The sequence below is a fragment of the Haplochromis burtoni genome, unplaced genomic scaffold, assembly GCF_018398535.1.
Source record: "Haplochromis burtoni strain Fernald_Lab_line unplaced genomic scaffold, NCSU_Asbu1 Contig_131, whole genome shotgun sequence".
NCBI lineage: Eukaryota > Metazoa > Chordata > Actinopteri > Cichliformes > Cichlidae > Haplochromis > Haplochromis burtoni.
In genome coordinates this window covers 719,308-745,834 of record NW_024582492.1, presented here as the reverse complement: position 1 = coordinate 745,834, position 26,527 = coordinate 719,308, and the positions used below count along the sequence as shown (strand labels likewise).

Below are 26,527 nucleotides of genomic sequence, written 5' to 3'. Positions count from 1 at the left end.
ACATAAAACCCATTGACTTACAGCCAAATATATCATTTTTTGTGACTCTACTGTAACATTTCCAACATGATATTTACAGCAGTTATCTTAGAACTGAGAGTTAGAATTTTAGGTTTTAAATGCTGTTGCGACATGCACAAACATCCCCACAGCTACTTTGCTGCTGATAGCTGAGAAACACAAGGCCACTTGGGGCATCATTAGGTTAGGTTCTGGTTATTCTAAAGTTGTGGGAATGAGAGTCTTGTAAGCAAACCACATATTTATTTTTTCTAATCTGTGTAATGCTAAGTTGAAAGTGTCAAAAGTCAATTATGCTCTAATTTTTCATGTAGGGATTTTCCCTCCCCTGATGATTTTGTTCATCTTGTTTATCCCTTTGCGTGGAACACCATTAATAACTAATATCAATGTTAAAGAAAAAAATGTGACTAACATATTCACCTAACAGACAAAAGATCACTGGTTTGAGCTTGAGAGGACACACAAATCCCTCGGAGGGTGCAGGAAAATGTGTCAAATCAGATATGCATATCCATCCGCTGTAGTGACCCCTTATAAGGGATCAGCCTAAAGAAGCTTTATTAATATGAGCGAAAACTGGATTAATCGGCAACTCTTGTCTCTTGTCAGGTCCTTTTATGAGCTAAAATAAAGTATAGAAGAGTGGTTGCAGTAGTTGTGCTACAGCAAGAACATCAACCAGCCAGCCTGTACCTGAGTAGGTTTTCGCCGTGTGCTCCAGCTTCCTCTTCCTCCATATTAGGTTAACTGGAGATGCTAAATTGGCTGTAGGAGTGAATGTGAACTCAAATTGTAGTCTGTCTCCTTCACCCCATTTCAACTATCACTGCCTTAAGAAAAGATTCAAAATTTACCTGTGGGCAAAATAATACCATGAAACAAAGATCCTTGATTTTAAAGTTTGGCCATATGAGGCATATATACCTAATATTCTGCTCTGGTCTGTGTTATTTAAATGTCAGGTTTACGCCACAGTTATTTAAAAGTCTGTAATTCTTCGAAACAAGAAATTATCATCAAAATATCACGTGGAATTACAAATTCGTTTTGGAACAGTTTTTTTCATTTAGAAAAATAAATATACATTACTTAGAAGCAACCAGTCTCTTTAAATATTAAACATACTTAAGCACAAATAAGCCAATCTGACATTACCGAGTGACCCAAAAATATTCCAGATCTATAAGACCTATAAATTTATACAGCACAGCAGAAACAAAACAAATCTGCAGGTATCCACATACAGAGTCGCTTTCCATGAAACAAAAAAAACCCAAAACCTATAAAATATCCTACTGACCACACACAGCCCGCCAGGGGCCACAGTTCCCTCCAAACTGGAGACCAAATAGCCATGTTATATTTGGCATGGCTCTTCTTTCTCTCATGCTACAAATATTAGCATAAGATTTGGAGCAGTTTGCTCAGTCTTACTTAGACCCTCTCATGGGGAAAACTAATAGTTACAGCTAACTGGGGAAAAGGTAGTTCAGCTACCGCACACAATTAGCACTGCCAGGCTGAAAGGCTATTTTCACAAAGGGAACATAATAGGCAGATTGTAATGACATTTTCACGCATATATTTTCTTTTCTGGGACATGGACACCTTTAGTTGCTGTGATAATCACCTTAATACCAGATAAGTACCTTTTTATGTCATGAAGGCCACATTTATGTCAATCCACATCGCTTGTGTTTAAGGTAAAAAGACCAGCTCGACACTTAAAAAAATTCTTCTTCTTCATCTAAAAAAAAGAAAAGGTCCCAGTCAATGAAGGCTACCTAAAGTGATAACCACCAAAGAGTTGGGTTCAAGTATATTCCAGGAGATAATACTGAATCACAAGTGTCCTCCTCACTGTCATTGTTTGCATGGCTTCAGAAATTCTGAACATGTCAAAAAAAACAATTTGCACTCCGTTTATGTGCACAAGACTTTGATTTCGAAAATGCCGAGATCTACTCATTTGCAAAATCGAAGAATGGGTGAGAACCAATTAGATGCATCCAGTCTCCAATTTCTAGTTTATGTCATCTACAGATGGCGACAGATTCCACCATAAAATCCAAACTTGTCACTATCATACAGTCGTTTTCTGTATGCCACCCAATAATCCATGTTGGAGATTTGTGGCCCAAGTTCCTCTGCCAGCTCTTGCAAGCTATGGTAGTCCCCTGTGGGTTGCTTTTCACACCACTCCATTAGTTTCTTTACACATTCGGGTAAAGTCTGAAGACTTTGTATATCCACTCTGAGTAGAAAGCAACATTAACAAAAAGTGCTGGCTGTGATGAGGCACATTTTGTCCTTTGGATGCTCACACCAATTATGACTTTGCGCTCATGTTCCTGGCAAACCAGTGGGCCACCGTAGTCCCTCTGCAAGAACAAAATAAAGACAGACTGTGGATTAGCAATAATTACACCAAAGCAAGTCTAATAATGATAATAATATAATGCTTAAAATATCAGTTCACCCACAAAACAAACATATTTTTCCATTTAAGCCTTACTGGCTTCAAAAGGCTTAGGTGTTATTTGGCTCTTTAAAACACCTGCTGCTCAACAAAGGGAACTATTTCTTCAGTAGAAAGTAGTTCCAATAAATGGTGTTTGTTACACAATTGTGGTGAAATGATCCTTTAAGCACCGAGCATTCAGTTCACATCCATGTTGTTTTGCTTCAGGATGCATTTGGCGATTTGAGATCCTTACATCACACACGCCTTCTCCCCTTTTCCCGCCAGCACATATTCTGCTTTCCCCGGCGTCTTCTTTGATGTGCGAGCACATGTCGTTGTCCACCATCGGCATGATTACAGAGTTAAGGGCTTCATCATGTCCAGTATCTGCACAGAGAAGGATACAAAAAACACAATAAGCAACTTGTAAAAGGAACAGTGGGTTTTTTTGTCATTAAAAAATAACATGGAAAGCAGCATGTGGTTGAAAGAAGGCAGTACTTTTGGTTTCCCCCCATCCATACATGGTGCAGTTGGTGCCTTCAGGGATGCGACAGTCTTTCACGGGAAGATGAATGGTGGATGCACCTTCAGACACAGGGGCAGGACTAGAACCAACAGAAATCATCACAAATAAAAGCCAAAGCATGTTGCACGACCTTTCTTTTTAAATTTAAAGCACTCACAGTATTTTCTATCACTGTCTTTTTCTTTAACTAGAAGCATAAATCAGCTGACACTAGCCACTAACTGAGCACTTACTCTGCTAGCTTCAACATTACTAGGTTGGAGCCGTCTGGGCCACAGATCAGGCGAGAGACTCGTAGTCGCGGTCGGTTTTTAGACTCATCGAGGTGATGCAGACCGACCTGCACACTGTAATCCCGGAGATCTGGAACGCTGATGAATACAAGAGTCAGTGTAAGACAGAGTCATACAGTTTTTTTTGAGTCGTACAGTGGATTACAGCCAAACGATGATTCAACTGACCGGATTCAATAGGAAATCCTGCCCAGATCTAGAGCAGCCTTTCTTTTAAACAAATCTCACAAAACTGTCTTTACAAATACTACTTTTTTTTTTTTAGTTAACACATTCCACTAGCTCTTGATATTTTTCAAAAACACACTTACTTTCTTAAAATAACATTTCCTGAATGCCAAATATGTATTTTTTTCATAGAGAAAAAAGCCAAAAAAAGGCAAGGCCTCAAGCACCTCGAGGCTCCCCGCTAAATCAAAATATCTGCTAAAAGCTGCTGATCTACACCATATGTATTACTTGCAGCATTGCAGGTTACCACAGAAACAAGGGATCTTTTTTTTAAATCAAAGCCAGTACTACACATGACAGAGACATTGCACAAGGACAATATGATTAGTTCTGACATAAGCAACTGCAGGTTAAACAGCAGTCCAAAACATGCGGTCCCTATCTCAGGTCAAGTCTGTCTGGCAGTACGCTGTGCAGCCTTTAAGCAATTATAGATAGAAGCAGCAAAGGAAGCGTTTTTAAAGAAAGAAAGTAAAGTAAAGTCTGAAAAGGGAGAGAAATTACCAGGAGGTGAAGCACTGCTGGTCTGTCAAAACCCAGTTCTCTCTGATTAGTGAGCCACCACACAAATGGACCTTCCTAGGAAAAGGTAAGAAGGAAAAATGGATCGATCACAGTACACAGCATAAACATGGATGAAGGTCTAGGCTTCTAAAGAACAAAGACTGGAAAACACTTACTGTCTTTGGATGCTTACAACCCAGCTGCCATCTGTACCTCGCACTTGATGTCCTCCAACTATTCTGGTGTTTATGTGCACAAAGCATGATATCTTGGGCCTCGTTTGAACTAAGCAAGGAGATATAATTGATACTGTGTGTTAGACAGATGCAGTTTTTTAACATTTCCATTGGAAAATATTTATCAAAACTTCAAAAGGAAACTATTTGTTCAGTTAGGTAAATATCAACAGACTGACTTGATCTACACAGAGAGAGAGTTACAGAGGAAAGGAAGGAGATCAGAGATAAGCACATGAGAAAGAGGACCATTTTTGGTAAAAAGAAAGAAAAAGACATACTCACTATTTGTCTGAGGAGCCTTTGTAGCTGAATCACCTGATGTAAGTAAAGCAAAGTACAATATGAACATACACCCCACAGCAGCAGGGAACATACAAAACATGAAACCTGAGTAAATATGACAGCCTTTTATACTTTATAAAGGCTTATCTCTGGATCTAAATAATTGCTGGAGGCTATATTAGTCAGCAACCGCAACAAATAGATTTGCTCGAGACCTTAAAACTTCACAGAAGACGTGTTTTACATTATGGAAAATATTCAATGCAGCTTCACTGAAACCAGCCAAAGAACATGCAGGGTCCAGTGGCCCAAGTGTGTGTTTTCTCAAATGAAATGGCAACAGACTTTCGCATCTGTTTGCTGTTTGAGCATCGTGTATTCTCTGCCAATTGGACTAAACCACAGCGAACAGATTACGTAAGCCGCCCAGAAAGCTGTGCAAGAAAACAATTATGATATTTTGGTTGAAGTCAGTAAAGGCTACGAAGCTAAATCACTTGTGTTATTTCAATGTACTACACCCACACATCAGCACTTCTTCTGTTCTAAATGTCATTACATGTTCTTTCAGATGTCCCATTTAAACAGTCCCAAAGGCTCTGAAAACTTCTTCTTTGTTTGATAAAAAGGAAGCACATTTAGTACCCCTCAGTTTCATAACAAGCTTCTCTGCCTTTAAAGACAGCCATGTTATTGATTTGCGAGCAATGCTTCTCTCCTGGGTGTTACAGGCTACCTAACACAGCCTTGCTGGTTAGCTTAGCACAAAATTAAATAGGGACATATATTCCTAAGCAGCCTTTAAAGCTTTTAAAAGAAGGTAATGCCCAAGTGCCAAAAACTGCAGTTGCTCTAATGGCCACTTAAGACAGGTTCAGAAAGCCAATCAATCCGCAAAGGCCAAAGAGGGTACAAAACATGGATGTAGCTTCTGGGTATGAAAAATGAACCCAGTACAGAAAGTCATTAGCTAAAAGTTTTTAGCCAATAAGCTTGTGGTTTAAGTCAGACCCACCCTTTATAATCACATCTTTTTTCATAACCAAGATGGTGATCACTCATCTTGAGGTTTCAAAAGTGATCCATCTATTACATTGTGCATGCATACACTCCCATGTTAAATGCCCAACTTTGAAGGTAAAATAAACACATTTACAGCAAAGAATGAAAATGATTCGATCGCTAATAGCTAACATTTACACTGACTGTATGGCGGTGTTTCTTTTTATATATTACCCAAGTTATAAACATCAAATTTATGACTTAAATGTAAGCATTAGGAAGGAGTTGGCTGCCAGAAATGATGCTGTTTTGCTATGTTTGGGTTTGGCTGCAGTTAAAGTCACTCGGGTACATAGTTTTTACTTTAAGCTTGTTGTCATTAGCCAAATAATAGCATCTCATTTAATATAGTGAATTACAGAACCAATTACAAACCAAGCTAGTGTTAGCTGGCAGCTCTGCAGGTCTACCTTCTCATCCAAATATCATCACATCCAACATCAAAAAGCCCAATATGGCAAAATTAAATATTTGTGGCTTCAAAGCTGTGGCCTCCAAACCACCGGATGATATAATAAACATCCATCTGTTCTGGAAAGTCAACAGTTATATCACACTTGTTTAGTATGTGTGAGTATTTAGTATTAGTATGGATGAGTTGTGGTCCTGTTGGTCTTTGGCTCTCAAAGCTTATCAGATATTGGCACTGACTACACATTTACATACACAGATATCTTTCATTCTCATTCTACTTGGGTAAACACAGATATTATCTACTTACCGAAACTTACATAGGGTAAATGTTTATTTAAGGAACTCACAGTGTTTTAGTTTACAGTAATCCCAGGCCAGGCGGTTATTTGGACTGGTGTAACACCAGGGGCCGTGTCTGTCGCGATCTGGGTTCCTGCAGTAGTTCTTCTCCAGCCCTACATGGGACACCGTAGAGTGAGAATCCCCACTGTAAAACACACAAATACAGATTATCATATCCCATGTGTTATTTTGCAGAAAGACAAAAACTAATACTGGGTCATATCTCATAAAGGTGGGCACATGTGTACACGGAGTTGCACAAATGCTGTCAGGCACATATATTACATACACACGAAAGTAACCGTGGAATGCCTAGAAAATTCTGACTCTGGCTCTCCTATAATGCAATGAATCCTCAACATTTGCTGCTTAGCCTGTAGAAGGAAACGCAGAGTTTTGCGAAGAGTGCTCATGGGAGTTCAAAAGTATGCAGTCTAAGCGTTCAGCAGGGTTCAGACCAGCAGGAACCACATCCTCTATGGAATGATGCAGTTTTGCTTCTGATTTGTAGGAATTTATATCTAATTGTGTGTCATCTAAGCCATCCACAATACCCGTAAAAAAACAGTTACTTGGTAAGAGTTCAGACACGCGCACACAAAAAGGATTCTAATCAACTGATAATTTGTAAGGGGGTGAAGACAATTCTACTTCCCAGGAGAATGTTAAACAATGTTGTAGCTCTGAGCATGTTTCCTAGTATGACCCTGAGCCTTGAACAGAGTAGACTCGCTGGCTGCATTCTACGGGAGGGAGCTGATTGGCTTTGATCTACTTTCCTAAGAAAGCACTTCCTGGGGTCAAGGGTCGGCTCTGGAACATGTCCATCTGTCTGTGCCATTTTGGCTTTTAAAATTCCTGTAAATTAAGTAATTCCAACAGGCTGACTTCAGCGTGAAGTAACGGCCTTGGAGCGGGCAGTCTTTCCCCCAGTATGGGTCACTTTGAGAGCACCCTCGGGTTTCCTCTCGTCAGCTAGATGAATAATAATTGGACCTGGTATTGACCCCTGTGGAACCCCTGATTTCCTCTTGCTGTTTGTTTTCAGTGCTTAGCCTCATTCATTTGAAAGGGATTTTCACAAGGCAATGGGAGCTAAGTTGTCAACAAACACTCATCAAGTGAGCTGAAAAGAATGTCAATCTCTCTAGGAAACAGTTGCAGGGTTGCTCGGTACGGCTGGAGTTGCACTGGGAGCCAACAACAGAAATGCAACAAAAGTCTTTGCAGAACAAATTATTTCATTACCTGTTTATGTGATGTGACCAGTCTGCACAGGGAATCCCCGATCGAGTTATGGATAAAGTGCCCCGATAAGTCTCTCCATTCTCTTCATAACACTCTGAGATAGAACAGGATAAAATTATTCAGATGACTTTGTTAAAGCGCTGAAGCTTAGTGAGCCCAACAGCTGGTTAAACACCTCTTCATGTTGGTGGAATACTCACAAACACAAATTCATGTACTTGCAGAGACAGAGAAAGAATTTGGGTCTATGCTTGTCTTTGTGGTTTGGACCATTTAATATTATGGGTCTCTGTGTAAACGGTGTCTCCCAAATCTCATTATTTCTGGTCTTAAATAGAATCAGAGAAGGGTCTTTAGTTGCAAACTGACTGGCTGCTTTGAGACGTGTGTGTTCTACAAAATGCAAAGCAGAGAAACATGGGAAATGACAACGAGCAGCTATTGCCAAAGTCTGGTGTTGTTATTCTTGCATGAAATGGAATTCGTTGGGCAGCCCTTTGCCAAGTGGCTCAGTCTTATGAGAGCAGTATTCTTCTACTTTACAAAAGCATGACATCTCTTTTAAAACATCTGTAGTTTGGAATTCAACATGGAAATTTCCTAGTAATTGATTGAATGTACTTTGTTATTTACTTTTAAAATATTCTAGTAATTTTAGGAGAAAAGATCGACACTTTTGCAAATATATATTCTCAAAATTAAAGACTGAAGAAAGCAATCTGGCCCTGTCTAAAAGCAACAACATTGAACACTTTAGAATGTATTTCTTTAAACTGATATAACAAAAAAAGATTTAACAAAGCCGATTTTGGCTTTATGTCAAATGAACCTGGCTTTGAGCCATAACCTTTACTCAAAAGTGATGACAAGACTCTAAGTTGTTTTTACAATACATTTTTTAAAACACTAAATAAACACGATTGGCTGTGCTTGCTGTTACTCCCTTTTTTATACAAAGCAAACAACTGCATTCCCCAAAACACTGAGCAATTCTCAGAAATTAATTTTCATAGAATTTACCTGCTTTTTGTGTAGCCTCTGCACCACATCTGGGGATATGGGTGCAATTGGCTATCCTCTGATTAGGGTTTGTAGTGAAGCACCATGGGTAATCTGCACCATCAGGATTGCGACAGTAATTCTCTCTGAGGTCTCTATAACACACACACAAACTACAATTTAAATGATGATGCCGATGATGGTGTTAAATGCACAAAATACTCTCAAGTACTCTTCTTGACATTCCTGAGAGAAGTGAATCCATGCTGTCAGCAGCTATGAAGCAGCTGTTACTCACTTGCATTTGTAGTTCTGCGGAAGAAATGAGTGGCTATGTGGGAACTGGGAATCCCAGCGCTGACATGTCACACCTTCCGGGGTGACATTCATTGTGCCTTGGTAGTCTGTGCCCTTTCCCTGGACACAGGCAGTTGTTACTTCAACATTGGAGTCCTCGGTAGGGTCTGAACCTGAAACAGATAAATGTCATTGTAAGGTGGAAGCATGCAAAAAAAAAGAGAAAGTCACTGAAAAAGCAAACTGTAGTCAGGAATGAGGGAGGAAGAGAAGGAGGGGAATATTAATCCCTACAAGAATGTGTCATGTTTAACCTAGAGGCAGATGATCAAAAACAGTAGCCCATCCCCCTGCTTGCATAGTAATAGAAACTTACTGTGTGTTCATACCAGTGGTGCCTGACATTCTTTCACGTATGGACATCCACAACAATGAGAAGTTGGTTAACTTGCTGACAGAACAAGTCGCAGAGCTCGAAGCCTGATCTTATTTATACCTTTGCTTCAAAATTAAACACTGACATTATGATTCCTGTGAATTTCTCTATTGCAGGCCAACTAAAGAAAATGGCAACAAACCCAGTCTGATTTGGTCGATATTATAGACTGGCAGACTATTCCAAACATCTTTAGATGGAATTCTGGTGTTCCGCATAGCAGTGCAGGGGTAGCACTACACAGTGAGCAATTTCCAGATTTCTGTCTTTGTTTCTTTAGCCTTTGACAAATGGGATGGGGGAAGATGGAGGAGGCGAGGGAATGTTTTGAGGTTGAAACGAGAAGGCGTTTGCAAAAGGATTCTTTGGCTTGATGTAATGCATGCCAGTATCTGTGTGCACAGTGTAGCACAGGTCAGTGGTTTTTATCTTTCTAAGGGCAGGCATTGAGGGATACACACATCTGGACAAATGCAGATGCTCGCTGTAAATCATAACCTGTACAGTAAAGTCAATGCGTGTATGTGTCTGACAGAGACAAAAAGAGATGCTCTGTGAGGTTGTGGGTGTGCATATGGGAATATTTCAATGCAAATTCTCCAATTTCGCAACATCTTTTCTAATTTCCATTGATTTCATTTTCCCTCTGTCTTTTCAATTATATATAAAGGCAACATGTTATATATACTTATACTTAACATCCAGAATACAACAGTGTATAACAGACACATACTTTAATTACTGAATTATATATACATATATTTATAGGGAGAGAGAGTGGGTGGAACAACGTGCAATAAAGGGTCCAGCGTGGACTATAACCCAGGCCCCTGGAGAAGACTTTGGGCAAATGGTTCATCTGCACAACCCAGTTAGCTATACCTGTCTGTTATAAAATGCACATTCATACCTAGTATCACTCAGATTTCCACCTTCTCCATCTTCCAGGACAGTCATTTTTGATCAGTGAATGACCCCAGAAGGGTTTCCTTAGTGCAAAACCTGGAATCAGTAGGAACTGTCAAAGCAAATATCTCTACTAGCGCCTCTTAAGCTCACTGTTTAACATTTTAGATCCAACTTCTGGAGGCAACGCAAAGATGCCAAAAACTGCAATTCCTGGGTCCAAAAATGAATCAGTCAAAGGCACACATGTTAACATGCTTAACGTCATGTTTACTGCCTGGTGTAAAAAAACAAAAACAAACTTCATATATATATAATTTTCCCCTTTGTGACAAATATATGGGCCTTTTTTTTATATAACTCCATTCATCCATCCATTCTCTTTGGCTCACCGAGGGGATGGGGTAGGGGTTAGGGCGAGAGGCAGTGTACACCCTGGACAGGTCGCCAGTGCTGCAGGGCTAACATAGACAGACAACAATTTGCACTCACATTCACACCTATGGGCTATTTAGAGTTACTAATTAACCTAACCCCACTAACTGCATGTCGTTGGACTGAGGCAGGAAGCCAGAGTACCCGGAGAGAAGACCATGCAAACATGAGAAAAACATGCAAACTCCACACAGAAAGACCCCGGCCTGACGGTGGAAGGACCTTCTTGCTGTGAGGCAACGATTCCACCGTGCTGCTCATCTGTTTAAATTGTATAAAGGCTCAAGGTTATGCATTACAAGGGGCTTGGCTGATGTAAGCCACAAACAGGTGCCAAGTACACTTCTATCTGTCTGCTAGAGTTTGGGAGGACCTTTTTTTTTTTAACATAATCTTTATGCAAATATGGCTGCCATAATGTGAAAGTTAAGGCATCAAAATAAGAGCCCACCAAAAAAGTGTTACTTTTATGGCCACGCAATATAATTCACATCCATCATTCTCCTGTTCAACAAATCATCCCTTTACCCAACATGCCCTGTAAGGAACCATATGCAACTGTTTTGCTCTTTGTGCATTATTTCAGGTCTTTTCTCTAATTTCTCTATAAAATTGCATCATTTTGCAATCAATGTTTACACCACTGAAACAACTTTTAGACTTTCCGATTGCAATGTGCAGTATTTTGGCATAACAACCTCTATTGTAGTCCTCCACTTTATAGCCCTAAATGGCTTCAGTAAAACACTTCAAGCTTTGTGAAGTTATAACTACCCTCTTGCAAACAGCCTATTTAATGTCCCTTGCTGAGGTAGAATGACTTGGAGCAAACGCCCACATGAAAACACCATCCGGATAAACAAAAGTCTCCTGAGACTTTGCTGGGGAGAAGGGGACCTTGTTGTTTTTTTTTAGCTCAGTTGACCACAACTGCTCCAAAGACACCAAAACTTGTATGTATCAATTCCCTGTTGAACATTTAAACAACTTGCTTGTGGTAAAAACCAAATCCAAAAACCAAAGCTTGCTCAATCATATGTTCACTTCTGAATCCTGTATTACATTCTTACATGTGTGACACATAAATGCTGCAAGGGTAATGCATTTTGAACCAATATAAAGTCATAAATCTGAGTAAAACAATAATTTGTTGCTCTCAGTTTGTTTGAAGACTTTGTCCTCAAAGCCCTAGCCTCAGATTTGGAGTATATACAGTGCACAGTCTCTTACCACACACAGTGATGTTACAGTACTCCCATGGAGTTTTGGGATCCATGGTGTAACACCAAGGACGGAGGCGGTTATTCGGGTTCCTACAGTAGTTGTCCTTTAAATCTTTGTCCCGATACCTGAAAAGAGGGACAGAGAATGTTAAAAAAAGAAGGTGGATTTAAGCCATAACAAATCATGAGATCTACCTCTCTTTTTTAAGCCTGTGTCATGGATGTGTGCTGTTGTTATCTGTGAGAAAGATTACTATGTGATCTGCAGCTTACTTCTTGGGCTGGAAGGGGTGTTTGTGAGGCCTTGCCGAGTCCCATCTCTGGCACTCTTTGCCACTCTCTGTATGGTCCATTTTGCCCCGGTAATCCTCCCCGTTACATGTCATGCAGACATCTGTCAACAAAGAAGCAACAGTTATCAAAATGTTCTTTTGCCTATGAAGGAAATCGAAAAAGAATCGTGTCTTTTAGAAAAAAATGAACCACGCAACGGATAAATCTCCTTTGGTTTTATTTGTTTAAATCTTATTTTCTAGTGCTAATACTTCATGGGTCTCACCTTCTGAACACTGTGGTATGCCACACTCCTCAGCTCGTACATTGGGATCTGTGGTGTAGCACCACGGACCACCGGGATCGTTGTTAGGATTCCGACAGAAGTTGTGCCTCAGGTCTTGCGTTGGGTACCTATCTGGATAAAACCTACAGGGGTGTAGACACACATAACTGAAAGTGTTACCTGATACTGTAAGCTGTATAAATACATTTCTGGGAGTACTTGCACACTTGACTGCTCTGGTTTTGTTTACAGTACCACACCTGCACGCTAATGCTCTCAGTAACAACCCAAATAAATTCAAAAGGCATTTACATTACGGCGTATGCCTCCGCTCTGTGAAATACGATAGCAAGACCGGGTTACATTTTACATCCTCTCGCAGCAATCTTATGCAAATAAGGCATCAATATGCCTGCTTTAGCCAGATTTGCACCTCCTGCACAATCGCCTTAGTGACTCCAACCACATCTCCCCTCCTTCAAGTATGAAGCAGCGAAACTGTCACAGCACAGCAATCTCCAATAGCACAGAACACCGTTATGCACCACTTGGAGCATCCCATGCAGGTCTTTTGCTGGCTGCCCTGTGAACATGTTTAAACCTAATCCCCAATGGCTCCATGTAGTGAACAAGAATTTAAGAAACAGAACCCGGACCGTCCAAGCAAGTCTGTACAGTCCGGGGATTCCCATACTAAATGGACAGTGTGGGAAATTTGTCTTCTTTCGTGGCAAGGCGACCAAAAGCCGGTATGTCAGCAACTCCCTGATACATGCCGACCACTATCCCCCCTCCCACCCAGGGAGACATTGAAGCAAGGCAGAAGAAAAGGTGAAAAGAAACAAGTGAAGAGACTGATTCCAGTACACACAAAAATCTTAATGGAGTGAGCAAAAGGGAATAAGTTCATTGTTTAACTAATGACGTAAGAAACAACTTGCAGGAACAATTAAAAAAAGTAAAAGAGGTAGAGGCCACCCTCCCTTTAGCAGCTTGTCTAAAAACTACCTCAGGCAATGACTCTTAAGGGAGTCTGCTCTGCTTTCCCCTTTGTGCCCAGAGGCTTATGCAAGATTTCTCTAATAATGTACAACATCAGTCAGCCCAGAGGTGGGAGAAATCACAGGCATCTGACTTGGTCAAGAGAAGCAGAGTGCAAAGGAGAACGAAAGGGAGGACCATTAAAATGCATAGTTTTACCTACATGTGTCAAAATATAACAGGCCATACACCAAGTTCTCACTTATGCATGTAGCCCAAACTAAAACAAAAACACTTGTTCCCCTCCAAAGCAGCAGTTTCCACGGGCCAAAACTCACATCTGCTGAGTGTAAATCAAAAGCTCAATAGACTGTATCTCGATCATAATACAATATCCTTAATTTATAAATGGAATTACAAGGTTACTCACTTTGCAAAAAGAAAGAAAAGTCTGCATCTGCTGAAGCTCCGTAAAAAGGACCCAGCATGGGAGCAAGTTAGTCATAATGATGTTGTGCTAACAGATGTTGACCAGCTATTCATCTCCTTGCCAAAATCTGTTCCCAGCGGAGCACAGGCAGACACTATGTGCACATGCTTCATTCTCGGGGACGACTAAACATATTGGCTGGATTTGGGATAACACTCAAGATGAAATCTAGACCTGAAGTAACTGCTGCAAAATGTCTATCAATACCCACACCTGGTGGAACAATGCTGTGATTTAGTACTAGAGCATCCAAAGAATAAAGCAGTCGGAGATTAAAGCAAGCAGACCAAGACACAATTTATCTTTGTGCATAAATAATTACTTCTGGAAGCAAGGTGCAACGGAAAACTCTGTGCCGAAAGGAAATTATATAAAATTAAAGAAATTTGCTACTTCAGAGAGGGTATGAGAACTCAGTCTCATCTTTTAAATATGGCTACAGCTTAGTCTGGCTTGGCCTGACGCTATCCAAATGTGACAACATCTGTGAACCAGCACATCTACGCCTACAGCATTGCTCATTAATTAATAATTAAATCAACCATGCACAGCTGTATTTTTCTGTTTCCAATTTTTATGGTAAGCAAACTCACTGTAGTCACAAGAATCTATGCAGTCTTGTGAAAAACTAACTACACTCCACCATTAAGTAGCTTGCAGAACCACCTTTATGTACAGCTCTCTTAAGGACTCGCCACAGCATTTCAATCAGGTTGAGATCTGGACTTTGACTGGGCCATGGTAACACCTTGATTTTTTTTTTCTTTTTCAGCTTTTCTGTTGTAGATTTGCTGCTATGCTTCAGATTGTTGTTGTTGTTTCAGACAAGCATTGGCTGTCATACAGATGGTCTCATATTTGACTCTTGAATTATTTGATATACTGAGAAGTTCATAGTTGAGTCGCAGCCTGCAAGGTGCCTAGGTGCTGTGGCTTCAAGAGCCCCCATCATCACCACCATTTTGCTTGACAATCGGTATGAGGTTTTGTTGCTAGTTTCTTGCTAGCTTGCATTTTGGACAAAGTCTCCTCTTTGGTCTCAGATGCCTTTTAAGAAGTCTTGTTGTTTGTTCAGATACCCCTTTGCAAAACCACTGCGGTTTCCATATGATTAGCTAACAATTTTAGCTGCTAGCCATACTTGTTCAGTCTTTCTGTAATAGCACTATCATGAAATGTATAATTTAACATTCTAACTGACGCCTATTAATTTTTACTTTGTGGATAGGTCTACTGTTAGCCAACTACTAATGCATACTTTTATCCATTTCAACCAAAGACTATTTTGTACTCTCACTGGTTTAATCGGTTTCCATATTATTAGCTAACAATTTTAGCTGCTAGCCATACTTGTTCAGTCTTTCTTTAATAATAGCACTATGAAATGTATCATTTAGCATTCTAACTGAGGCCTATTAATTTTTACTTCGTGGATAGGTCTACTGTTAGCCAACTACTAATGCATACTTTTATCTATTTCAGCCAAAGACTATTTTTTACTCTCACTGGTTTTATCAGTTTCCATATGATTAGCTAACAATTTTAGCTGCCAAATGATTAGCTAACAATTTTAGCTACCGCACTGATAACCTCCTAAGACCTGAACTCTTCCATGGCATGCATTTTTAATTTCTCTTTGATATTTGGACATATTGGGACCCGATGAATGTAAAAACAAAGAATTACCAAAATTTTTTTTTTTTACCCGATTTTTGTTTCTGAGAAAAATGAGATCCACATATGAGGATATTTGTTTAAAATTTCAGTAGAACAGTGGCAGTATAATGTCCTCGTAAGTGGATATGAGGCCCTTGTAGAGCAAAATTTAGTATTTTGGTCTAGACAACCCAAAATGTGATGTCCACATTTATGGATGCCAGGTCCTAGGAGGTTAAATAAATGTTTTCGAAAACAGAAAAATAGTTCCCCGTTTTTTAGAATAATTAATCTCTGTGCAGCGTGTTGCTAATCTCTTTTTCCCTATGTTTTGAAAGGTTAAACTTTCAAAGGTTAAACTACTAAGATGCTAAATATTTTCCATTCAAGAAAATCATAAATCAAAGCTGTAACTATGCGTGTGCCTGTAGCTGAGAGCATTCACTGACATCCCATTGGAAAAATTAGTAGAAAAACAAAAGAAAGTCCCTAGGGGTACAGATAAATGATTACAATATTATCTATTATTATTAATACGAAGAAAAATATTCCATTCTCCACGCTTGGCTGAACATCAGTGCACATTTCTTTCGGAGCCTTGGTTCAAACACTAAATATAGATAACAGGTGGAAGTCCCTTTCCGGGAAGGGAACCTCCTGAGAAATCACCCCTGCCCCACACTGATCAGTCAAGCGTGAAAATAATAGTTACCTGAAACTCAAATGGTGCGTGGTTCATTATGGTGGTAATTCTCACACAGCGGGATAGTCCCATGTTAGGTAACCCACTAAATCTTCCTTAAGTAAGCTCCCTGTGACCCTCCGAAAGTCAAAACGGTAGAAGTCCCCTTCTAACTGAGAAGGAGACTGGGACCATGTGCCAAATAAACAATGACAAAGGATTCAGAATGTGAATAACTGCTTCTTGAAATGAAAATAGGACTTAAGGGGAATGTGGAAGAAGGGGGGTAAAAATGGATCAACATTTCATTCTCTTGATTGTATTACTGACCTTGTATTTTCTCTCAGTAATATTGTGGCTTTGTGAGCTCAGCTGGACATCAGACAGAACATGACTTCAGTCTATAAGTCTTTGCACCTTCTTTCTTTCATTTTTACCTCCATTCTACTTTTTTTCACACTGCACTTCTTCAAACGGTTATTATTACCCCCACCCCGCCGCCTTAGCTGCAGTTAAAATATCTTATAACTAACGAGCACCACTAATGAGGCCCTGGCACAGAACCATCTTTGCAAATTCACTGATTTTGCCTTGCTGTGCCTGGGAGAAAACATCTTCGGGGATACACCTGATGGTCTGGAGTGCTCCAAAAAAAATAAACAGCCCCACCGGGGAGGAGGTGGCTACATGTGTTGAAAGAAATCTGACTTAACTCTGGATAAACGTTCAACTGTCTCTGAGCCTCCGCCTTCCCTTAACCCCAGAGGTGCAAGGGGATGAACTGAACATCAATAAATCAGCTTCCGAGGCCTGTTCAGTGTCAGACACAGAGAAGGAGCATCCAGGAAGGTGGTGGAAGCATGGAGATTAGAGACGCAAGCTTTGAAGCCTGTTGTTTCAAATCTACAAGAATCTGGTAAGGGGAAGTGAATGATTAACATGTTCTCTTCCTTAAAAAAAACCCTCTGGTGTACAGCTGAGTAAGGCATCACAAGTAACTCTTCTTCCTCGAACACGATCTGAATGGAAAAATGCACTTGCTATTGACTTCCCTGTGTAAAAGACGGGACTCGGAGCATCCCAATTATAGCGTAAATCACATCAGCCGAAATGGTAGGTTCCAGATGGGGCTGCGCTGCTCCCTTTCAGTTGCATTTCCTTCTCTGTATCTGTGATTGCTCACCAATAAAGGCATAAATTTAAAAAAAAGAGAGATGACTTACGTGTGCTCATTGATGTTATTATCTGACCAAGCTTGGCAAGTGATATTTGACTTTGTCCATGACCTCCTTCCTCTGTAGTTGTCCATGGTGCCAGTGATACACTCCCTTATGTAATCTAAATAACAGCAAAGGCATAAAAAAGTATATGTGTTAATTCAGATATAATTCCTGCAATTAAAAGTTAATTTGCCTTTACAGCCTTGACCTCCTGGAATTTATTTTCCCATATATGGTACATTTTGTATTTTTGTTTTTTCACAGCCAGCATTTAGTAGATCCCAGCTTGTGTGTTATTCCCTAAACAGACGACTCCCTAAAGTTCATTAAATGTCACCGGGGGGAGCTTTTGTAAATTCTGTAGCACAGTCTAAAGTGCTAGATTCCATAGCTGACTCTTGAGAGAGCTTTGCGCTCTGACTGTAAGCAATGATTTTTTGTTGTTTATATTCCACTTAGGTCTTTGACGTGCTTTTGCATGCGACTTTCCCCGCTGGGGTGATTAAACAGCGGGGGGGAGAGGTGGCTCGGTTCCTTTTATTGCATCAACAGAGAAACCAAAGACTTAAAAAACTGAGGAGCAATCAGCAATTACACATTTTGCCCGTGTAAATACCTCCCCGCACCTGAATGTTCTCATGAGAAAAAAACAAAAGCGAATTACATTGAATTATTTTTGGGGCTTTGCCATTTACCTTTTTTTTCGTATAAAGTAAAGTTGATGCTGGCCTGCTTCTGCACATTGTTGGTGAAACGGTCAAAAGGAAGCAAGTGGCATTTCTTGCTGTGCCGCTGAAAGTTAAAGGCTCTGAAAAACACCCAGGAAGTAGTTGAGAGATAAACAACTGATAAAACAAGAAAAATGTGTAAATACCAGAAGGACGACAAGAGGATTGAGGAAACCTGGTTATAAAAAAACCATGTGCGGGAAATCAGATAAACACAGGAACAAAATATAATTCACCTGCAGTTGAAGTTTTTCTTCACTTTGCATTTCCGGGCACAGCGTTCCTCTGAGTTGCTGGTTCGTATCAATGGGAGCTGAGGACAGTCTGTGCAAACCAGCATGTGGCTTTCAGTCTTTTCATACCTCTGTAATAACTGACGAGACTTTCTGCAGCAACCTGCAAAACACAAGGACACAACATGATAAAACATCCATTAGATCAGATAATAAGCCTGTTTACGCCAAGGATCACCTCATATGGAAGTTGCTCTCTGGTTTTTAACATCTTTTTAAGCATCCTCGATTAAAAGCCAAGGCTTTTAATTTACAATGACAACATTTCATAGTTTAGCATCTGGCTGAAACCTTATCCTTAACCCTAGATGAAATCACTGCTCATCTTTTGGATTTTAAGAGGTTAAATATCATTAATATCGCCATAAAAGTTGCATATCTAACTTGTAAACCAATTTTGTTTTATTGTTGGACTTTGATAATATATAGCTGGCAACTACTTTTGCCCCAGAGATTTTTTTTCAGGGTCTTCTAATATGACTGCACGTAAGCCTTAAACATTGGCGTCCTTGTGAACACTGTATAAGTGCTGGCTGGCAAGGACTGATTTAATCAGTGGTCAGTCTGGGAACCCATCAGCCCATCATCAGGAGTCATCAGTCCGATGACCCCTGGGGATAATACTATTTTAGGGCTGGCAAATGTAATCCCTCTTTTGTTGTCTACATTGAATATTTACCTGCCTGTAACCAAGGTCCACTTAAAGGTAATGCTCAGTACTGCTTGGACTACAAGCAGAAAACACAAAGCTTCTAGCACCACATATTTTGTTCTGCACCTGAAGACTGGTCACAGATATCTTCGTATGAGAATGCACAATGTTCAGCTCTGTGAAAGCTGCTTATAAGACATTGAGGTGGCATTGTTCTTTGAAGCCATTAGCATTTAAAGCCTCACTCCACTCAGGGGTATTAATAGCATTCGGGCCGTTCTGGTAATCGGATGGATCACAAATTGTGTATGCCAATTTGTAACCACTGTTTTTGATGTGGGCCAGGGATCTTGGTTTCTATACTGCATCTTCATTAACAAAGTATAAAACCTTAGTCATGCACTGCTCTAATATTAGTGCTGTTATTAAGGAGCTACTGCCAAGAACTAAAGTTTTCTCATGGTGTCACCATTGAGGTTATCAGGCAGCGTGACTGCTGGTTTCAGCGAGTTGGCATCAAACAGGGAGAAAAGATGAAATTATTTCCCCATCATCCAGTAAACTGGGTGGCCAGCTGATGATGAAAACATCCTTCAAATATAGTTTGCTTCAAGCCTTGTGTTTGCTGGCACATCAGCATCCACACACTGAAGTGTTTTGTGCAAGTCCGGAGCTGTTCCAAGCTCAGCTGTTCTGCAATTCTTTAGATACAATGTGCAGCCTCAGCTGAAGTAACAGGTAAGTCAGGTTATGTTTCAGGATAAAAAATCAGTACGAAAAGTGGCCGGAAGCAAAGCCCTGCATCAGTCTGAGGTGCTTTAAATGAGCAGATTGGGCAGCCAAAAAAACAAAACCAACGGGGGTGGGGCAGATCTTGTTTCATAGGAAAACTTTAACATCACTCATAATTTCTACAATATAGTAAAATTTTATGTATCAAATTTTATGCATAGTCTCTCAGCTATTGGCAATTGGCTGGATGCTCATGTGGAAAAATGGAAACGCTTCAAATACATAATTCATTCTTGCTTTATTTATAGGCATTTGTTGAGAGCTTTTTCCTAGAAAGAAGTACATCAAAAGGAAATTCTACCATCGGAACAATGTGGCATGATGCATATGAGCTCCAACTGGGTTCAAAAGCAGGACAAAACCATATTTTAAAGCCTAAATCCCCCTAGTGATGCAAATCATTCATTTTTACGGACTGGAAAAAGTTAAGATCCCGTTTTTCAGCGGTATGAAACCTTTCTGTAAAAGACGCTTCTGAACATCTTTAGATGGGTTGTGTGTCTGCTCACAATAGTTTCGAGTTTACAATTAAGAGCAAGTGCAACATAAATCACACCGGAAGATCTTATGCTACTGAATTACAGCTACACGCTCCTGTGCCAAGATCCGACACATGACGCTGTGTGTGTACTTAGGATATTGTAAACTGTGGAGCGTTTAGAGGCTCCTCGTGGTTGAAAATGGTTTTCGGGGAGGACGTGTTATTAATGTTTTTGGGCTCCACTGGACCACATCTGGCACGCATCACAGTGTTGTTTCAGCCCTGATGTCTGGCCAAGCTGCTCAATTAGATTTCACTTAGTCTCTTCCTCTCCTTGCACTCAGCTTTCTGCTATCTCCAAATCCTAAACATTTGCTGAGGTTGAAGATTATAATAAAAGGTGCTCAGTGAGTGAAAGACATCAGATTTAATAAGAAGAGGCAGCCACAGGTTAGAGGAACAGCTCGGAGTATCTAGCTGAGCTTGAAAAATACAGATAGCTAAGGTGAAATGCCGACACTCTGACCTCAGAAACTTCCACTTAGGTGCCCTTGAGCAAAGAATTTAACTCTCAGCTGGATAAGCGTTTTAGTCACGCTTTCCTATGTAACAATACCTCACTTTGTAATAATAATAATCATTATAAAGAATATAAATGTTAGGACAGTGCAGACGAAAATCTGTATTACATGAACAACAGGAAAGTAACAGGTTAAAGGTGCGCCTCTGTCTGGGAATTACGCAGACATTACATCTGCTTCAGACAGCGCAAAATGTGGTAGTGGGCTCAGCAGCCAGATGTTAAACCCTCCACACACACACACACCTCCCCTCCCTCACACATATACGCACACACACCTTTTCCATCTCTCTCTCTAGAAACGCACGAAAGGGCCAGCCAAAGTCCGGGCCGCGCATTACTTTCCCCTCACCTCCGGGCCGGTCAGATGTCAGGGTCGGCACCCCTGGAGGTGGTAACTACGGATTCAGTGGTCAGATGTCAGCGGGGCGGATGTGACTCTGGACAGCCCCCAGATAATCAGCGCTTGGTGAACATAGGAGCAGCCCGCACGGTGCTCGTTTACAAGACCGGTTGCCGTGTGTGAACCCCAGGCTGTCTGGCATCCTCTCTATAGCTGGCATAAGCCCAACAGACACAGGAGTGTCTATTACTAAAAGGACCACGACCAATGAAAGATTTTCATGACAAAGAAGCAGAGTCATTCCAAAAAAGTGCGCTGGAACGGGTTTGGAACTGGAATTTAGAACCGTGCACGTCCTCAATGTGGAGGCAGAAACTTGTAGATCCCGTCTTAATTACAGAAACTTTAATCACACCAATGTGAACTCTTGAACTATTTGCCGTTAGAGCAGCAGGTAAAGTGAAAAGAGTGATGATTTCATTCAAAGTCTTAAAGAGCGCAAAGGTTATAAAAAGTTGATTCCTTCTAAAAAACAACAACAACAACAACAAATAAACAAACCAAAAAACAACAACGTAAGTCATTATTATTTTCTCAGGAACTTTTCTGAAGGAGGTCTGTGATCAAGGTCATTCAATAGCACGAAGTGTCATGGTGTGCAATTAAAAACTGATTATTTGTACAAAACGAAGTGCAGCTACAAACTTCAAGAAAAAATCACGACTGTCAGAATCCCCCCTTTTAAAAAAAACAAAACATAGAATTTCTCCACCTTTCCCATTTCCAACTTTTAATTTTTCCCCTGCAAGTTTCTTCACTCTCACTAATTAATTCTCAATTTCTCTATTCATTTCTCACTTGAAAGCATGAAAAGCAGAGACGGAAAACAATCAGATTTCAGCCAGTTCGTGCAGATATTTATCATCCACTGGAACCGTTCAAGTCCTACCTGTATCCACAATAGTGAGCAGAACACAGAGCAAAGCCTGATAAATCCAAACGTATGTCCTCATGGTTAAAGATTTGGGTGCAAGTTAGAATCCGGATTAAGAGAGCGACGCACTCGGAGCTTGTTTGAAGTTCTGAGTGGCTGATGGTGAGCAGAAGACTTATCTTCCTCACACAGATGTCACCTTCCCAAAAACCCACACGTCCTCGGGTCAACCCCCTTTTTCTCAAGTTTGTACTATCAGCGTCTCTCTGCTGTCAAGCGCAGCAGGGCAAATAGCACGACTTCCGGTTAATCATTTCAAATTAAAACCAGATGCCGTTCTTTTTTTAATTTCCAATTTTAAACGGAAGCAATGGATTACATTCATTCTACTGTCAACCAATAAATAAGGAAAAGAAAAACGAATTAATGTTACATATAATCCGTTTTTGGCAACTCATTTGGTGGTTGCTGTGTAGAATTTAACCTTTAACTTTAAAAAGAAGTTTATAAATTGTAAAGAAATAACTTAATATTGCTTTATAGATCTGCTGTTAATCTGCCATCGACATGCAGGATGCAGTCTATTTTTATTTATTTATAAGTTCATATAAACTACTTATTACTCGACTACATTAAACTCATTTATTAACAATTTTTTAGTAGCTACATTTAAAAATACTTTATGCATCATTTCCAAAAACAGACAGCTCACTAACTTTTGCACTTGGACCATCTGCTGCTGAGAAATCCGTGACTGCAACTAATTATGATCTAACACTACTCTGCATGGCCAAGGTGAGGACCTTTATTCATGATCTATGGCTAAATTGTTGTGATTAAGGTAAAAGATAAAATGATACTTGGTAGAAGCTGTTCACCCTTTTACATCAGTGGAGCACTGAGGCTGAAGTGGCCATAGTGTGTTGTCTTGAGGCCATGCAAAAATAATTAAAGGACCTTTATTGGTCTGGTGATCATGAGGCAAGAGCTTTTTCTTGAAAGATCCCCTTTTCTGTCCCTCCTCACTTGCCTCAGTGTGGCTCAGCCAAAAAGGCAGATGGGATTCTTTACATGTTGCGCCAAAGAGATCTTGGCACAAGGTATTGATTGCGTCCCCTGTGGATTAGCCAGTTGCAAAATACCTAATGTAGTACCAGACACAGTGCACAGACATAAAAGAATACATAAAACAAGGAAGAAATAGTTCACTTAAATTCCCTGAAGCAAGACACTGAAACTGCAGCAAATACTTTATCTCTGAACTCCAGCCAATTGATACAAAAACACTCTGAGTTTCTTCAGTCATTCAGCGTGTCAGTGCATGTCCGTATCATAACTGTCTCTATGATGAATGTGCTCCTCACAGTGACAAACATGCCACCAAATTTGCACGGACTCGCCATCACGGGAGAGCATCTTCTTTCAAAGGCATACAGGGTCAATTGTTCTCAGGGAAGTCAAATGACAAAAATGAAAAATATCTGTCAGGGACTGAGCGAATCAGACAGGATAAAAATATATATGAGGTGAAAACAGTTCCAAGAGTCATGGCGTATGGTAATAGCACATTGTAAAGTGACCTTACACAGTCCTAACAACTATAATATTTGCTTTATAAAGGGATACGATTGGCTGGAGCAAAATGCAGCATAGAACTTTCTAATGTTCTCTATCTTTATTATTGTTGCACTGATCACTGGAGTTTAAAAGTGCCATAAAGGTACAATAAGGTCACTATAAAGACAACACTGAGCACCATAGGAACAGTATAAATCCCTATAGGGACGTTATAAGACATGAAATGTGTGTGTTTAGGTGGGGCAGCTGGAAGTGATCCTATTTAGGTACTAGAGTACAGAACTTTTGTTGGGCTCTAACCCTTATTTGACAGGAAATCCACACTTCAGCCGTTAACAGGCGGCAGACTTAAAGCCCTCCAGAGAGAGCAGGAGGGGGAAGAAATGGTTTGAGGTAAATGCCAGACGCCCAGCCCTCCCTCATTAAGACGCGTGCAGGTCATTTTATTTCTCTTTGGTCCCTTTGCTTGCCTTTCGTATGCGTATGTGGTACAAAAGTGTACCAGCAGGTGTAGAGGTGTGTGTATGCGTGCGCTCAGGGGGCTTCAAACTGGAACTCTGTAGGCCCTGGCAGCAGGCGTGTAGGTGCGCTGTTCAGCATGCACACAACCTGTCAATCAGTGGTAGAGCAAAGAAGAAATCCAGACACTCGAAATCTGTCTTGGAGGAAATTTCTGTAGATTGGTACCTTTTGAATTACAGCGCGCCCTGTCCCATGTGCTTCACAAGCCTTGCGTGAATAAGTTAGGTTTGACAGCTGATTATGCATCGAGGGAGGAGATGTTGGAAGTTGGAGTGCGCTTTCATAACAGACCAAAGCAATGGGAGTATTGCTTTCCACAATTTATTTTTTTCACTCCAGGCCTGGTGCTGAGGAATCCAAGATGTCAGTCATTCTGCAGCACTGTTAATGAGAGCAGGAGATGTTATGTATGATGTATATGATCGTTTTATTTAAATACAAGTTTAAGACGCAATCAGTGTAACTGACATAAACTTCACAACTGCCAGAAACTACATGGCCCAGTTCATGACAGCGCGTTCACAAGCTACTTTTTTTTATCTGATAGCAAGATAATTCTCAGATGACTTCAAGCTGATGTGAGATCGCCCTTAAATTCCAGCAGGCCAATGTCATCCAGGGGAGATAACGATAATAATTGCAACCTTGATCTTTCTCGAGTCCTTTGGTTCTGCCACATTAAGAAAATACTCTTCCAGGCAGAAAAGAAACAAATGTGATTATTGATTGAAACAATTTTCTTCTTCCTATTAGATCTCAATCTCTACTTTTGTTTAAAAAAAAAACCCCAAACACCAAATGGGCTTATTTTCCCGATCAAACGCTGAGGTTGAAATGGTAAAATTTTATTTTTATTTTCCTATATGGAGGGTTGAACGTGTCAAATCAAAAAAGGGGGGAAAGTTAGAAAATTACTTAATAAATAAACTCATCTTTCATTAAACTGAGCGTAATTGAAATTAAAATTTATTTAGGCACAGATGCCTTTATGTAATGTGACAGAAATTGATTCATTTTTGTCTGTAAATAAATTTTTCATTTGTTAATTCTAATTTTTGCAGAGTTAAACATCGCCATACACATAGATGCATATAGTGAAAATATACCACTTAGGTATCAAAGACGTAGTTTTCTTACATGTTACATATTATTTACATATCACGTGTGAGTATATACGGCTGTCTTTTTTGTTTTTTACTCTTGCTCTCTCCATTTATGCCTACATAAACACACATCCATTTAATGGCCTGCTGAGTCAAGTAAAGAGGTGTGGACAGGGGAAGTGCAGAGCAGAGAGACCTTCAGAGATTGGTAGCGTTGCTCATCAAGTGGATTCAGGGAAGAAAGGTGCTTTTTTAAATTGTCTGCTCACACTGCATTCGTTAAAAGGAGACTCATTCGACTGCTTACAGCACAATGCCAGCACACGGCTGTCTAAGATAAATGCTTTTTAAACACAGCTAATTTGCTTATCCAGCTGGAAGCTCCAGGTCTCTGATTACTGATATTCTGAGCATTTGGGAGGAAGTAGTTCAAAGGGCTACAATAGCAATATTAATAACCCTTTTTCAGTGAACTGCTACATGAAATCTCACAGTGTTAAAGTTTTTAGTGGGAATAAAGTGCTCAGTGATGCACACTTTGATCATATGTGTACATATGCATGCAAATATTTGGTGTTCATAGTTTGGCTTGGATTATTCTTGCTTTTATCTGTACCTGGACTCAACTTATCAGCGTTGAGCCTCATCAGCCATCACCTCTGTTATTTACAACCCCGTGCCCTGAACCAGGGCGGTATCATTTGCTGCACTGGCCATGCTTATTGCAGGGCTTTACCCATTTCTCTCTAATTACTTTACACCCCAGATGCTCAACAAACACTCCCCCTGTCCATGCTTCCCTCCATTCCTGCACATGAAGGAGGCTAATCACCGGTGTGATCACCCCCTTTTCACCTCTGACCCCGCCAACACTAGAATAACAACCTCCATACCAGCCCCACAACCCCTCAACGCTTTTCCCCAATTAGGAGGGTGCTTTTCCCCTTGCAGATGACAGATGAGGGGTCAGGGGGCTGTCAGACCCCCTTGCTAGTTTCTCCTCAT

General features: G+C 40.3%; 1 protein-coding gene across 3 annotated transcripts; it reads right to left on the bottom strand.

The window, feature by feature from the left end:
- Positions 1-1,962: 1,962 nt before the first annotated feature.
- hgfa (hepatocyte growth factor a) lies at positions 1,963-22,562 on the bottom strand. Of its 3 annotated transcripts, none has more exons than XM_014336130.2 (18): positions 22,335-22,561; positions 18,481-18,640; positions 18,212-18,324; positions 17,520-17,634; positions 12,488-12,630; positions 12,202-12,322; positions 11,936-12,054; positions 8,930-9,101; positions 8,653-8,804; positions 7,633-7,726; positions 6,390-6,529; positions 4,567-4,599; positions 4,222-4,330; positions 4,046-4,120; positions 3,251-3,388; positions 2,990-3,096; positions 2,742-2,875; positions 1,963-2,405 (listed from the first exon to the last, which is right to left on the bottom strand). In XM_014336130.2, the coding sequence occupies exons 1-18, from the start codon at positions 22,396-22,398 to the stop codon at positions 2,238-2,240; spliced, it is 2,157 nt and encodes a 718-aa protein (XP_014191616.1). In that variant the 5' UTR covers positions 22,399-22,561; the 3' UTR covers positions 1,963-2,237. The 3 variants fall into 3 exon arrangements, 2 of the variants coding, with proteins under 2 accessions (XP_014191616.1, XP_014191617.1); XM_014336131.2 differs by having other exon boundaries at positions 8,653-8,786; XR_006054783.1 differs by having other exon boundaries at positions 2,289-2,405; positions 3,013-3,096; positions 22,335-22,562.
- Between the last annotated feature and the right edge of the window lie 3,965 nt (positions 22,563-26,527).